This window comes from Calonectris borealis, chromosome 8, assembly GCF_964195595.1.
Source record: "Calonectris borealis chromosome 8, bCalBor7.hap1.2, whole genome shotgun sequence".
In the NCBI taxonomy this organism is placed as follows: Eukaryota; Metazoa; Chordata; class Aves; order Procellariiformes; family Procellariidae; genus Calonectris; species Calonectris borealis.
This window is the reverse complement of record NC_134319.1, coordinates 24,239,917-24,255,668: the sequence shown is the minus strand read 5'-3', so window position 1 is coordinate 24,255,668 and position 15,752 is coordinate 24,239,917. Positions and strand designations below refer to the sequence as shown.

Genomic DNA, 15,752 nt, shown 5'->3' with positions numbered 1-15,752 from the left:
GGTGAAACTCTCTTTACTCTCCTTGGAAATGAAATTCTAAACTCTTCAAAGGAGTCCTATTCAAGGATCTTCTGGCTTAAAAGGGAAGTTAATTTCCCATTTATCATTAATAACATTCAGAGCTCGGTGATGCAGCATCTCATTAATAGAACACCCTGCTGGATTGTCTCCTATGGACAGCTATTTCTATACTGAGGTTACTGGAGGCGTTTGTTCCTCCTGCACCTGTCAGCGTATATGGGGACTGGTTAGCGTATGTGGGTAACAAAGCTGGTAGCTCTTTTGATTTTAGCCCTTATGTATCCCTGACCTATAGCTGCTTGGTGCTATTTTTTAAGGCTAACCTAAATAACTATTCAAGGGAGAATTCCTCCTCCAAAGAGATTACAGCTGAGCTCCTTATAACCTACCAGTTTTGAAGTGCAAGAACAGATTCTTGGGTCCATTGGAAAAGCCTTCAAAGTTAAGCAGGAAACAGAGTAAGAACAGGGGCTAGCACATAGGTATCGTAGAAAGATAAAGGTGTCTTTGTTTGGCTGTTCAGAGATGCTCAATATACAGCTCGGCCACTGGCTCCATAAGCTGGAGCAATATTTTGGTTTATATACAGACAGATTTTGTTATGCTTTATTCTTTGTACTTCTGGAAAATACACAGGGTTTCATAAATGTCTGAAAAGTGTGAAAGATTTGGAAAGTTACTCCACTCAGTCTCTAGAAAGGGAATGAAGTAGGTAAACTGATCTGCAAACAGAAGTACAAATGAAAATATTGTCTCCAGATTCAGCCAGTGGCATCAGTGCAATTACTATTACACGGTTTTCCACTTCCATCTGAACAAAAAGACAGATAGTCATTGGAAAGAAAAAACCAGCATATAAAGAAGTACTTGTCCAAGCTGTAGTTACAAAAATACAAAATAGTTTTAGGCATAATGCTTTAATCATTGTGGACCCCAGCTGTATATTGAAATCAGTGATGTTAATGAACACAGTCTCTTTAATATAATTATTTCAAGTTGATTTCAGTAATAAGTAATGTTCTATAGACATTAATTACTAACAACTGAATTATGATCAAACTCTCTTTCCCCTTCTCTGTAGAAATCTTTAAACTTCCAGCACTGTCACATCTTTCTCTTCTCACCTGATGATTATAGGTAAAAGTTTTATTAACAATTTAATTATTCTCTTTAGAAGCCAAGATAATTATAACAGGCTTGACTTGGCTTCCACTAAAAGTCTCTTTTAATGATTTTGCCATTGCCTGTAGTCCAATGTGAGAGAAGAACAGTTTGTAATCAACAAAATCGTATCTCAAAATTGTGCAGGGATGAAAGAAATTGAAAGAACAATACCGTTAATATTTTACAGAACATCATGGTACTTTCGTATGGGCTATCAGTCCCCTCTACATATATATTGACTGAATCCTGTAAAGCTGTATTCACTTTCATAGTTGCTATTCATATGAATAGCTTGACTAAAATTTGTGCCGTAAAGGGTAACAGTCAAAGATCTGACAAAAAGCTGAACTGATGTTTATAAGATCAAGCTTTTGTTCCCGATTTTATCATACCCATGCTTCTTGTAAAAATATTTACTTGCATGCTTAACTTTAAGACGAATTTGAAGTTACTAGAAGGGTTAGTACGTGTCTCAGGGGTATGGATCTAGGGAAAGAGGAGATGATCTTTAGGCACTTATTAGAAAGAAATGCAAGAAGAAGCTAAAGGGGCAGAATGCTCGCAGATGATTTGGTGAGCTGGTCATATTAGAGATGCTGAGTAAAGTGAGTATCAAAAAGACGACCACTATTTAAAAGGATTGCATTGTTAGCAGCAGAGAAAAAGAAAACTTTATAAAGAAATAAATTTACAAACGGTAAAGAAAAATGTTGAAATTATGATGAAATGAAGGAAAAGAGTACAGACGCTCAGAATTTAGCTATAAGAACATGCTAAAGTACCAAGGAACGCCAGAAATGGTTGACCAATGTAATAAAGTCATAAAAATTAGTAACTAATTTTTTTCTAAACACATTAGGAGCAGAAACTTTCTAGGAAGTCTAGGGCAAACGAATGGTGTGTAAGGTAGATAAGGGAAAAATCTACGAAGTATTAACTATGGAAGAGCTTTAGGAGGTTACCAGGCTACTGCCTATGTTGATGGGGGCATGCTCTGGAGGTGTGTCTCAAAGTTTATACAAACCATTCTTAAAAAATGGAAGATAGTCTGTTGCATCAGATCACCAGAAGCAAATAATATTGATCCAAGAGTTTTGAAAAAATGCAGAAACAAATTTCTGACTGTTACCTGTGATTTTACTAATTTAATTGCCAAGACAGGCTTGATTAACTATAAGAAGGGACTATGGCAGATGTGATTTTTATAAAGAGCTCCAAGGAAATTGAGAGGAACTAAAGACTAGTAAGTAAAACTTCTGCAGCAAGCAAGTTGATGGAAATTGAAATGAAGAATAGAATTAGCAGATAGATGAATAAGCATGATGAGCATGGAAGAGTGAACTTTCTGTAGAGGGAAATAATGGTGTACAAACCTAGTAGATGATTTCTTAAGGAATCGGTAAGCATATGGATGCACATGATCAAGTTGATAATGTATCTGAATCTCCAAAAAGTATTTCACAAGATCCCTCAGCAGTGTTTTTCAAAGAAACCAGCAAGAGAGTTTTTTGGTTTTTTTCATGGAACAATCATGGATTGAACAATAGGAAACAGGGTAAGAATAAATGTCAGAGACTACTACTCAGTCCTGTAAGAACTGTCAGGTCTTACACGTGCAGAATTGTGCTACGAAAAGAGAGTGAAGAGTAATGTAATAAAGTTTGCTCATATAACAAAAGTATGGTGGCTGTAAAGACCTTCAGAAGAATTTCTAAGGTGCTGGGTGACAGCACAATAAAATGGTAGATGAAATTCAGTGTTCAAGAATAATGCACCCCTATAGATACTTGGCTCTTACCATTTAGAAAGGGGACCTTAAGAGTAGTTCAGGGTATTTTACTGAACATGTTGACTTAATGCTTTTCATCAGTCAAAAAGGCAAATAGATTCTTGAATTTTTTAGAACAGCGAAAAAAGAATGAAACGGAAAACATCACAATGTCACCACAGAACTTCATGATGCACCCATCTCTTGAACATTGCATGAAGTCCTGCATATGCTACCAAAAAAGGTAGCATGAAGAGTGATCATAGATACAAGCAGTTCCTGTAAAAGGACAGATTAAATAGATTAGGTTTCTTCAGCATAAGAAAGGGAAGATAGATTGAAGGAAAATAAAATAGACATCTATAAAATCACAAATGTTACGGAAAAGGTGAATTGGAAGTGATTATTCATTTATTCTTATTACCTCTTCCTCTCAAGAACTAGGAAGTACCAAATGAAATTGTCAGCCAGCCAGTTAAAACAAAGAAATTATTATGATTATTACACTTTGCATAATCGTGAACTTGTGCCCAGGACATTTGGATAAGAAAAGCAGGAAAGTCTCAAGAAGTGACTAGGCAGATTAGTGGATGAAAGGCTCATTGAGACCAACTAAATATGAAGATACTGATGAACTCTTGGCTAAGAAAATCTGTAAACTGTAGAGTTTCCTAGATCTTGGGTGCCTATGCTGAATGAAATACCACTCAAGCCCACTACTGTCAAATAGAGGACACTGGGGTAAATTGATCCCTGGTCTAAGTCAGTACAGGCTTTCTGATTTTCTACCGTAAGATGTTCTACTGTCTATAAGCATGCAAGCATGCAGATAAAAACATGACTCACAGGAGTGAAAGGTTTTGAAGACCAGCTCTAAAATGGACTAGGTAAGATGGTCAGGAAACAATAGGGTGAAGTAGGAATTGGGAAATGTAAAAAGGCACTTCTGTGAAGTGTTTTAGCTAAGAGCTCAGATCCTGAAAGATCTTGATTATTTTCAGAAATTCATTGCTGAAGTACTCAACCTATTGATACTAAATAATAACTCCTTTAGTTCAATTAAATTTCTTTGAAAACTTCAGTCTGAGATTATTTTTTTTTCACCTCTATAGACTACTCATAACAAATACTGTCAATGAGTAAAGACACTTAAAATATTTTGGAAAGTACCTCAAATAGTAGTAGTACGTAATTATAAAGCCTTGAGTTCATTAGCTGTTAGATACTCTGTAGAAATACAAACCTGAAGTTAGAAATGCTGGTTACTTTAGGATTACATCATTTCAGCATGTTCGAATTCAGGGCAGAAACACACCTTAACATCAGGTGTGCCCCTGTACCTAGAATAACTCTGAAATCCACTAAAGGTGGAAGCTAGTCTTTTAAAATTTAAATTTACAAGTAGACTGAATATGGTATATCTACTTCCAGGGCATCCATTTATTAACGCATAATATTAAGAGGCATTTTTTACCTTTAATAACACTGGGGGAGCTTAGCTTCTCTTAGGGGAGGCAGTCAGCACCTTGCAAGTTAAAACCTATCAGCTCCTTCTAAACTAAACTTTGGTTTTCATATTGTGAACCGAAAGATCTCTTGGGAGAGTTGTATTTGCACATGTGTAAAGGAAGCTAAAACAATAACTCCTGAAGTCTTAATAATCAGCATGTGCTGGTGTCAGCAATGCCATCAGTTGCATCAATGTCAAGATAGGAAGTGCTGACTATCTTTAATTGCCTCGGGTCAGTAGTTTTTATCTGCAGTTAAGTAGGATGGAGATTACTTTACTTACTCCTAAATGATCCTTTTAAGGGCCCTTCATAAAAACGTCCCATCTGGGTGTGTCTGTGGTGCTATTGATCTCTTTATTTCTGTCCTCATAAAAAGGCAGTGAGCAGGCAAATTACATAGAAGTTACGGCCACTGAGCAGGCTTAAAAGGAAAGCGTGACAGATTTTTCAGAGGAAAAGCAGTCCTGCTCATCATTGTTCGAATGAACATTTAATAATTCATAACAACTAACGGAGTTATAAGTTTCCCCTTCAATACGTTTCCAAACGTGAATAGATTAAATGGTGATTGCTATCAAGCTTTATGTTCTATTTCATGTACCTAATAAAAGTTTATCTAGTGGAGCTTACTTTGTATCTTTTTGATCTACTCCTAACCGACTGCAATATACTATATTAAAATATTTATCATTGTGCTATCAAATATTAACCATTTTTAAATCATCTGAATAAAGAAAACAAATAATGTTACTTGTTTAACTTTTCATGAATTTCCTAATATTTAGTTGTTCAGAACTCTTCCATGATACAGCACCAAAAATACTGAAGACCCTAGAAATTGTATTCACTCTTTTTAAATTGGGCTGTTTTGAAATGCACTCTACTCACGTCTGTCACCACTGTTCATATTGGTTCTGCATGCAGAATCCTAGTTTTGCCGTCTGTAAAAAGTTATGATTCTGCTTCAGTACAAGAGAATCTTAGAGTTGTTTGTTTTTCTGTAGGTTAGTGGGTTTTCTAACTATTTTTGGGGGAGTATAGGACCTTTTTTTTTTTAGGAACAAGTTTTTAGGAAGTTTCCCTAATTACCCACCTGCTCATCCATTTGGAATTATGTGGCTTTGTTTGGTAAAAATACCAGCAACTTGCTAGACTATAATGTGAATGACCTAAAGATGGAAAGAGGAGAATACTGATCCCACAGATGTGCTACAGTTGCATGGCAGCCTAGTCCAGCCTAATGCTGGCTGCCAGGGTTACATCACTCCCCAGCTGAGTGGGTTCTGCTCTCCCAGGGTGCGCCTGCTTGCTCAACCCGTTGCTGATTCATATCACAGAACTAACACAGCAGAAAACTATTCTTTTTTGGTTAGTGTCCTGCTGAGTTAGATCTGAAATGGTTCAATGAAAGGTGAAACAAGTGCCTGAGAGATTGCTAGGGGTGTGGGACTAAATAGCTAGGAATTGGGAGAAGAGGGATTGCAGCTCAATCTGCTCAATTAGAGCAGTTTAGACAGCCGTGGAATAGCAGCTTTGAAGCTGACACCTGGGCAAGATCAAGAGGACAACAACCTCTTTGCTCCAATCCAATCCTTCACCTTGCTGGGGAAAAATTGTTCTATTAAAGGTCAGGTGTATAAATGTTGCTACTGAACCATTTCTTTTCACTTTGGAGAAAGCAAGTCTGATCACCAGGTTATCAGAGTAAATCTCCTGAAGTGAAGAGCTGCAGTCTGTTAAGAGCCTGGTGCCGCCTCTTAATGAGATGTCAACTATGCTAACTAGCCCCCTTTTCTATGCCTCGTTCTCTGGTTGATTTTCTGTTATTTTCTTCGGCTTCCCCACACATAGGTGTTACCTAATTCACAGTCCCCATCCTGTTCATAGAAGCCTTCCTTCCAGCACAGAGATGCTGAGATAATGTCCTTGAGCTCTCACCAATGCCCCTCTTGTCTATTCCTTCTGCAGGTTCTTTCATTTCCACAATATTCCACACACTTTGTAGGCAGCAGTACTAAAAGCAGCTTGAGACTTAATCCCCAACCTAGGCATTCTACAGTAACTATGTAGATCTTTATAATAACTATATAGAGAAAGCATCCTATGCTTTAGTTTTCTCCTCTATGCTCTTATAGAGGAAAGATGCTTCACTTAATCATTTTTGTTAAATACAGTGTTTGTGTTCTGACATGTTTATTCTGACTAAAATATCCTCTCCCCAGAGAGGTATCAACCTTCTTTTTCTCCTTCAAATCCAGTATCTCATTAAAAAAATAATACCATTCCATGATATTCATACTTTGGTGAACAATTTTCCATGTATCCCTGTATCTGTATGGTTATTCTGTGGGCCATGTATTTTGGAATGAATGCGTTAATAAGCACATTCAAGTTTTCTTTTCTCAGGTTTAAAAGACCCAGGATATCCGTATGGCATTACACGCATAAGTCGTCAGCGTGCTTCCCCTGAGGTGAGTGGAATCAGTGTTTTGCATCATCTGAGAATCAGGCCCGATAACGCTGCAATTTTGTTTGTAATCTTGCCTTGCTTGTCCTACCTCTGTAAGCCATACTTTGCCTTGAGTTGCAGCAGTGGGATTCTGGATTGATCTAGAGAGAATTATTTTGGATTTAAATTTGGAGCCATTTGAAGCAAAATCTGTTCCTCTTACATCCAAACCCCTATACACACACAATTTCTTTAGTCTGCATAACAATCATGTAAGATAGGTATTGTGAAATCAGTATTTAATGTATAAAGACCAGGGGCAGATTGTTCCTTGGGGACAGCAATGTTCAGCCCCATCAGAACTTTATCCTTTTCAATAAATTCTTTCTATGTTTTACTTCCCTCCAGCTCCAAGTGTGGCAGTGCACTTACTAGCACCAGTCCTGGCACCAAAACACACCAGAACTGAAAGTACATACAGCATCTGTGCAGAGAGGAAATCCCACTGTATCCTGACCAGCTAAAAGCATTAAAACTGCTACTGGTAAAAAGATGTAAAAAGATAGGAAAAGATATAGATGGATTGTCTATGGCTCCCCACCCAGGCAGTTGCAAAGGTGAACTGCAGGGCAGGGCATCCCGGTTTCTATTTTTTTTTACAGCATATAGTTCCCCAGGCACAAGTTCAATGTGTAGGTATTGAAAGACTCACAGGATACATCTGTGTACAAACATGTATAAAAGATCACTAACCTTCAATGGGGGAGACAGTTACATTTATGTATTTAATCTGTCTAGCAAGAAGTGCATGATGTATTTTTTCAAGAAGGATTTTTTTTTTTTTAAAGAAATGGATAGTAACATATCTTTTCTTGCTGAATTGTAAACACAAACTTCCAAAAGCAAATGTTAATATAAGTTCCAGGGTTACAATTTCAGGTTTGATTTTCTTCGGCAATTCAATCTGCATGATGATTTTGATCAAATGCCTTGGCTTCTAGCATTTGTAACACATGATAAAATGCACACACAAAAGCTTATATTTAAATAATCATATAATAAGTTGAATGCACACTGTGACAGAATATGAATTATCTAATAGGCTGCAGAGTAATACAAGTTCAGTCTGGAAGACAGATACAAGCACTGAGCGCAGTTTGAGCATTGAAGATAAGAGTGTAATCCTTTGCTTGCTTTAAAACTATTTAAAATGAATGAAAAAGGGTAAAATAAAATAAACTATTCAGAGTTTGACGTGAAATGAGCTGAAAACTCATTTGCTAATTGTTTAAGATTTACACCATTGAACCAAGATGATTTAAAACAGTGATTCACAATAAATTACACACTGAATTTAACTCGGGTACAAGCTACCATTGGTGACTCTTGTACTCGGTCCAGGCCTTTGTGGGGCTGCAGGTTCAACGTCTTTATTTGCTCATTGACTGTATGAAGGGAGATAGTGAATAATATTAATCATTGGACCTTCCCTTACCTTTTCCCCTGTGAGGCAATCACGCCTAACGAAAATTCAAGCTGTGCTGGTAAACTGAGATTGGCAAGAGTAACTTTTTTTTGCCTGATTGGATTGGTTTTGGAATTAATTAATCTTGTATGTATGAAATTAAAAGGTGTTATTTTTAAATACTCTTGTATGTATGCAACAGAATTTAGTCACCTGAAATGTCATGGCCAAGAAATACAAAAGATGCAAGACTTATGAGCAGTACAGGTAGAAAATCAAATGAATGTTCCTGCTTAATATTTTGCCTTCATCCATTTTTTTTAAAACTCGGGCTGTTCTTCTGTGTGTAAGCGTTTCTACCTTTTGTTATAGGTTCCTCTTATCACAAAGCACTATGTTCAGTTTAAGACTGGCCCAAAACAGCTGGAGTTGCTGGTTAAATTTCTTGCCACGCTTGGAGCTTTCTCTTCTGTTTTTATGTTCATTTTTAAAGGAAATAATTTAATTTCTATAAAACAGAGAAATGAAATATAGCTATGTATTTTCTCATGTTTCTGAAATTCTAAAAGGGTTTGAGGACCAGACTGAACAGACTATTCTGTTCTTAATTCATTCCTTGCGCTTTGATCTATGTATGCATGCTGGTGAGAAAACCATTGTCAGTATCTGGAGGGAGGCAGAGGGCTAAACCCCAGCAGCTTCCCCGCACGCACAACGCCTGCGGCATGAATGGTTCTGGGGGAGGGCTTAGAAGTAGCGCAAGGCACAGTCGCATCTATTGTGCCTCTTTTTCTGAGGGCAGCAAACCTTCCTGTACCAACCAGACCCTGCTGACTGCTATGCCTATGCAGCATAAACCCTGAATTCAATAAGATAACAGCTGTTATCATGGTGCTTTTTATCTGGAGGCAAAGTCTGAAATTGCATCTGACCTCTGTATGCAGAGAGACTCAAGTGATGAGCGCTCTGCCTAGATCCTCAAAGGTTTTAGATGAAATCAGTAGGAGTGAGGTACATAAATGAATACTTCTGAGGATAATAGCTTCTGTGTCTTTTGCCCATGCGTGGCGTAAGGTAAACTATGAACAGTAATTTATCAAATGATATATTGTGAGCCTTAGAAAACACCACAAGACTGTAGCATTGGTTTTCCCAAATAGGATTACTAATATATAAAACTAAGCCACTCCATTTACTAATACAATCATACAAGTAATCATAACTAGCTATGGTATAGATTTAACTTATTTATTTATAGGTCAAGCTTCTGGTTGCCCTAGGTCAATGATTTTTAGCCACAAAGCTCCATAGGAATAGATTTTCTTAACAATGCCAATAGGCTATGTATAACAAAAAGTAAACAAACACATGTTGGTCTGTTGAGTATGTGTGTGTATCCATCTTCGCATATATACCTTTCTGTACAGCACAAGCTCAGGGAAATAGATCAAAACCACACGCTACATGTCCAGATAAATAATCTTTTTGAGCTTTGCTCAAATTGCCACACTACAAAATTAAATGAATTGGAATTCTGTTCCTCCATGAAAAGACTTGAAATGAGATTTAAATCAGTGTGTGCTTGGTAAAATGTGGCAATTTCATGTCTGATCCATAAAACTGACAACCGCATCTAGTTGTTTTTCTTCTGAATTTGATTAGATAATTTGGTCAAACTTGGAGAATATCTAAGTTACACAATCAGACTGAGATTTGTTGAGAAAATTACAACACAGTGAGGGAAACTTAATTAGTTTTGTCAGCAAATATAAAGGCACTAGCTTGCATTTCCAGAAACTGTCTAAAGCTTTTACAAATACTCTGATTCAGCTAAAATCAGGCTAATTATATGTTGGGCTCAAAAAATCCTCATTAAAAGAACATTATTGGGGTTATAATGTCCAAACCTGAAAAGATAGGAAATACTGCATTTAATAAGCAATCGTTTTGACAAGCTGGTATATATAATATTATATTAATTATATGACTGTAAAATTTGCTCCACAGACCTCCAGACCTGTCCAATATCTCAGCTACTTAATATCTTTTTAGACCCACTGTGTGGACATGGTGTTTACTGTACTTTATTCAAATTCTCCTGCAGAGAATCATATTGATTTCCTTTTTCTTTTTTTTTTTTTTTTGCCTGTGGTTCCTGTCACTACAATATCTCAGTGCTTCACAAATTCTAATGCTTATTTTGTCAGTACCTAGGGTAGGGTACAGGGGTGATGACAACCTCCTACATAAGGGGTGCAATCAGAGGGAGATCCTATGACTTCTGAGTGCTTTTTTTGAGATACCTAGGATCTGATTTTTCAAAATATTAATAATAGAGAACTCTGAGATTTGAAACACTACTTTGCCTGCTTTCTGCTGCAACTGTAAGTGCTCAATAATTCTGTGAATCAAAACTCAAGTGCAAGCATCCAGAAAATGAGAATACGGTTAACAACCACATGTGAAAAGTATGGTTTAAACAACCTGCCAAATATAAACAGGAGCTTTCTGGCAGAAGCTGAGAAAGTCCAATTTTCTCGGGTAACATTTAACTGCGTTGCCCATGCAAAATTCCTTTCTCTTCATGTACTAGCTTTAATGCTAATTGGTTAATTATCACAGTATTTCCTGAAGTTCTTTATTTATTGGTTTTCTTTCCAGATATATTTGCTGAATTGTCACAAGCCCAGATTTTCTATTTCAGATGTACTCATCACTTGGAGAGGCAGTGGTAATCTCTAGCTTTATTGTTTTTTTAAAAAAAATTATGATATAAGATTTGCATTTGTTTTACAGCATTTAGAGCATTTGTGTGGCTATATGGCCAATTTTATAATATTTGGCTAATCAGTGTCAGTAATTACAGTCTGTCTTGTGTTTCTCATTCTTAAAAATCAAAAGCAAGCTCTTGTAGGAATCTCTTTAATATGTGTGTGGAAGAATGCAGAGAGGCAAGGAGAAAAGGTGAAAGAAAAACATGAGAGGACTCTCCAGAGTTTCTGGAAGTAGATGATCAAAACAGTTATAAAGAATAAATCTTAAGAATTTACTACAAAATAAATTTGCAATAAAAGTCTAATCCTATATATACCGATGTGGTATTTCCACTCGCTTGTTTACGTGACCTGTTAACCAGAAGAGAAGCTACATATACAACTAAGCATTGAAACATCTACTTTAGCAATAGTTACGCAAAATTTCAGCTCTTATTTTTAAGGATGTTAAGTATACTTCAATTTTTTTTTTACCTGTAGCTTTTGTCTAGTTTTCACTAATTATAACAGGTAATGAGCCAGTGTTTTGCAGTTTTATTGTCCAGGGACATAGTTCTAAGGTATGAAAGCATAGTTACGTTACTCAAGAAGTTGAAGTTTAGTACAGAAAAAAAGTGAACATGCAGAGAAATCACCTTTTGTCTTTTAGTAAGAATTTTGAATTTGGAGTTAATATGCTGATGTTTTGGTATACAAAACTTATTTCACAGCTGGCAAGACACGCATATTTACATATTGCAGTGGGAGCTCCTCCAGGCATTAGCAAGAGAGAGAGAGAGGACACTGAAAGCATATTGAAATAAATGGATGGCACAGTCAATTTACTGTCCTCATCTGGGAGTCTCCGAAAAGGTTCAGGCAGCATGGCGTTCTTGCAGCTCGTAGAATGTTTTGCTCATTTTCTGCTCTTAAGTAGCTGCACGTGATAGCACACAGACGCAAAGGCAGCAAAGTTGCAGGAGAGGGGCGACTCTCAGAGTTACTTACGTTGACAGCCCAAGCTGTGCCAGATATATCCCGGCAGACATTTATCACATTTAGGCCCTGATGTTCCCTCCTTACACTCACAAAATCCTCTGTCATTACAGCGATCATGGACTGAACCAAAAGGGTTACAATAACAGTCTGCAGAAACAAGACAACACATACACACTGGATTCAGGTCTACATGTGGTGATAATTCATTCAATACCAGTAAAGGGTGCATTTCCAGTACTAAAGGTAAAGGAAGACTGTCTGTTAAGGTTATCTAGAGTAGTGAATTAACTATTATAGGTCCATTTATTTGTTTGCACGCGTCATTTCAGGAAGAGGCATTTTATGATGTGAAGAGAAAAAGTAAACAGGAAAGATATAAAGGCAGAAGATACCGTGTTCTTTGAGGATAAGTGATTGTAACAGATTCTCTTTTGGTAAGAATGTTTTTGACAATTTAATGAACATTAGAAAAGCTTTGTATAGTACGGATATATCGATGTGCCATCAGGGTGAAATGTTTCGCCTTATTAAAATAGGCTTATGTATATTACTCAATATTTTCTGAAGTGCTAAATGTCTTTACAGGGCTATATAAATGCACTTTACTTATTTCCAAGATAGTCTTCCTTTATAGTTTTGAGCAGTATAATAATTTATGTGGATATTTGCCATTAAATTGATGAGATTGTATTTATCAGTGACATTAATAGACCTTTTACATATTCCACAATGAAAAGCTTGAGGTGAGCAGTAATGTAATGCAAAACTTATCAGAACTGGCTTTATGCTGCCATTTTCATTTCTCTCACCTCCCAGTGGGCAGAGGGACAATGCAGTGAGGCTCATTCCCCACTGTATATTTTCCATGTGTGTTCACCTAATTAAAGAATGACTAGGGTAACCCATTTCCTCCCTCAACGCTTACTGTGTTGTTCATTCACAGCCCTTTTCTTTAACGTGATTACAGTATCTGTGTTCAGCTTTCAGCTACCTGAACAAAGAAGACAAGACAGCAGCTAGCGGAGCTCATTTTTGGCACTCCTTCAGTTTGTTTATTTTTTTTTTTTAAATGAAGGGCTGTATCTTATTTGTATGTAGACCCATGTAGACCCAGAGTAACTCCACTGTCAACTGAGACCACAGACACATTTTGGCAGCAGCTGATCTCGCTGCTGTGGAAGGCAAAAGATATACAAATCGATTCCTGAATCTGGGCAACCTGCTGGGAATCTGGCTTTATATGTCTGTGAATCAGTGCTACTTTGATGACTACCTTTGGCAATTGTTCCCTAGCATTAGGTTAAACCTGAGCAATATTGTAAATGACAAACTAGAGTGAACTGGGAAGTAAAATATTAAAAAAATCCAAAGGAAAGACTGTAACAGGAAAAAAATTACCAGGAAGACATTTGTCATCTGTTGTCTCAGCGTTTATTAACTATAAATTACAGATGGCACTTTGAACATTTGGCATGCTGAAGAATAGTTACCTTTGGCAAACAGAGTTCCACAATAATAATAGAGTCAATTAGCTAGCAACATTCATTAATGAAGTTGAAAACTGACACGCCAAAATACTGTGCAAGGCTGAGCAGAATTATAGCACAGTGAGTGCCATTTCAAAAGCTGGCAATTCTGATGTTAATCAGATGTATGAAATGTTTATGTAAACAGGCACAGAACTGAGATACATATTGAATGCAGGAAGTAAAATTTGCTTAAGAGTGTTTATAGAAAACCTTGAAAGACAAAAAAGCTTGAAATTACATTAGAAACAGAAGGCCCAATTCTTATACATTAAAAACAGCTTAGTTGGACATAATGGAGTTACAGTGATTTAAACAAGTGTTTGTGAAAGAAACCTATGGCATATGATATTGAATGTTTATAGCTACATAATGTTGTATTTTCCAGAGAACAAGAACCTGACCCTGAAAGTGAAAGCTTTCCTACTGAACTCTATAATATAAATACATAAGAAGTACCAGGCCCATATTGTGCTGTTTAAGGGAAAGTAGATAGTGGAAACAAAACTTTAAGCCAGGCCCTTTTACAAAAGTAGTAGATCAAATCAGAACACCACACAGACCCAGTAACCTTTAGTAACTGAATCTAGCCTCCACCTCTCCCAAAACACAATTGATACCATAGATATATAACCTACAGAGGTCCACCGAACATCCAAGCTCGCTGTCCAACACAATATCACAGGCTGTGGAACGCTTCCCAAGACCTGCCAAATACTTAAGACATTAAAAAGCTCAAAAGCCCCAATTCCAGTGTGCCACAGGGAGGCAGTCAGTCTCAACAGGGTGTTAAATAACATTAAATTAACATTCCCAGATCGTCCTAATAAGCAGACCACACACCAGGTTCCAGGGTGGGGAAAAAAACCCTGCAGATCCTTCCTGGGAAGGAATTTTCCTCCTAACCTCCATCTGGTGACTGAAGGATGGGAAGATGACAGTAGTAGTCATCTGTTCGCTGAGATTCACTATACCAACATGATGCTGCTGACAAAACACAATGAAAATAAGTAAAAAAAGGTTGGGAAAATGGGCTGAAGCTTGCAGGCTTGCTGCTTATCAGTCTGGGTTGACAGTGGCTACAGGACAACCCTCAGGATTCACTCAACTATATCATCAGGGTTTCTAAAGGTCTCACAGGTGTTAACTGAAGCTTAAGCCTAAGTGAATGCAGCGTTGGCTTTCTTATAGGTGTGACAATAATTACCATTTCAGTATTTATGTTGTAAGGCAAAGGAAATGTTTTATTACTCTGGGTCTACTTGGTGGTTTCCATGCTATCCATGCTTGCCAGCGTATGTATTCACTGATATAAAGAGGTATTAGGACTTTATCAAGACCTTGTAAAAGTAAAAAGCTCTTCAAGTTGTTAAATTCTTTTTCACTGTAAGCATGTCAAGTGAATGATTTTTAACTTCAAAATACCTTGATTTATTTAGAAACTACAGTTGCCCGTATGAGGTAATTTTGCAGTTAACTGACAAATCCACAAATTTTTGATATTTCATTTTAGGAAATAAAATTTATTTTGCTTCTGAAGAAATTAAGGGCATAATGAAATTAGATTTAAGCCCACTGTATAATGTGTTGCATTTGGTTCACTGGTAAAAACCTTCTCAGTATTTCAATTCTTTGTAACTTGTCAGTTTTAAAAATGAAACATTTTACATTTTCTCCATTTAGTTAGCATCAGCTAAGATTCACAGATTTGTTATCCATGTACTTACCATATATATTTATGAAAACTATATATGTAGTTTTGATAAATCAGAGCCAAAGCCCTGTTAGCTGCCATTAAACTAGCTTATCCAAACATTTTTTACTTTTCTACATATATGGCTGAAGAGGAAAGAATTAGCCTGGAAAAAGGAGACTTTCATACAGGAATAAGACTTGCACATATCACTGGAAATCTGCTTATTAAAATGTTCATGCCAACATTCCACTCATACTTAAAACCCAAAACACTGCTTTTAAACTCAGAGAAAAGAGAAATGAGCATTTCCAATAGAGCAAAACTCTTTGTGCTTGACCTAGAAGGATGGTGAATCCATCAATTCTCTCAGAGGTGAAAATACTCTACACTCTGCAGGATT

At 36.8% G+C, this 15,752-nt stretch overlaps 1 protein-coding gene across 4 annotated transcripts in view; it reads right to left on the bottom strand.

The window, feature by feature from the left end:
- Window positions 1-15,752, bottom strand: part of NTNG1 (netrin G1) — a 152,693-nt gene that overhangs the window by 16,321 nt on the left and 120,620 nt on the right. For 2 of the 4 annotated variants that reach the window (XM_075156459.1, XM_075156463.1), the window contains one exon: window positions 12,140-12,277. The exons of the other annotated variants lie outside the window; for them this stretch is intronic. In XM_075156459.1, coding sequence (XP_075012560.1) covers window positions 12,140-12,277 — 138 coding nt within the window. The remainder of the gene's footprint in view (window positions 1-12,139; window positions 12,278-15,752) is intronic. 4 annotated transcript variants of the gene reach the window in all.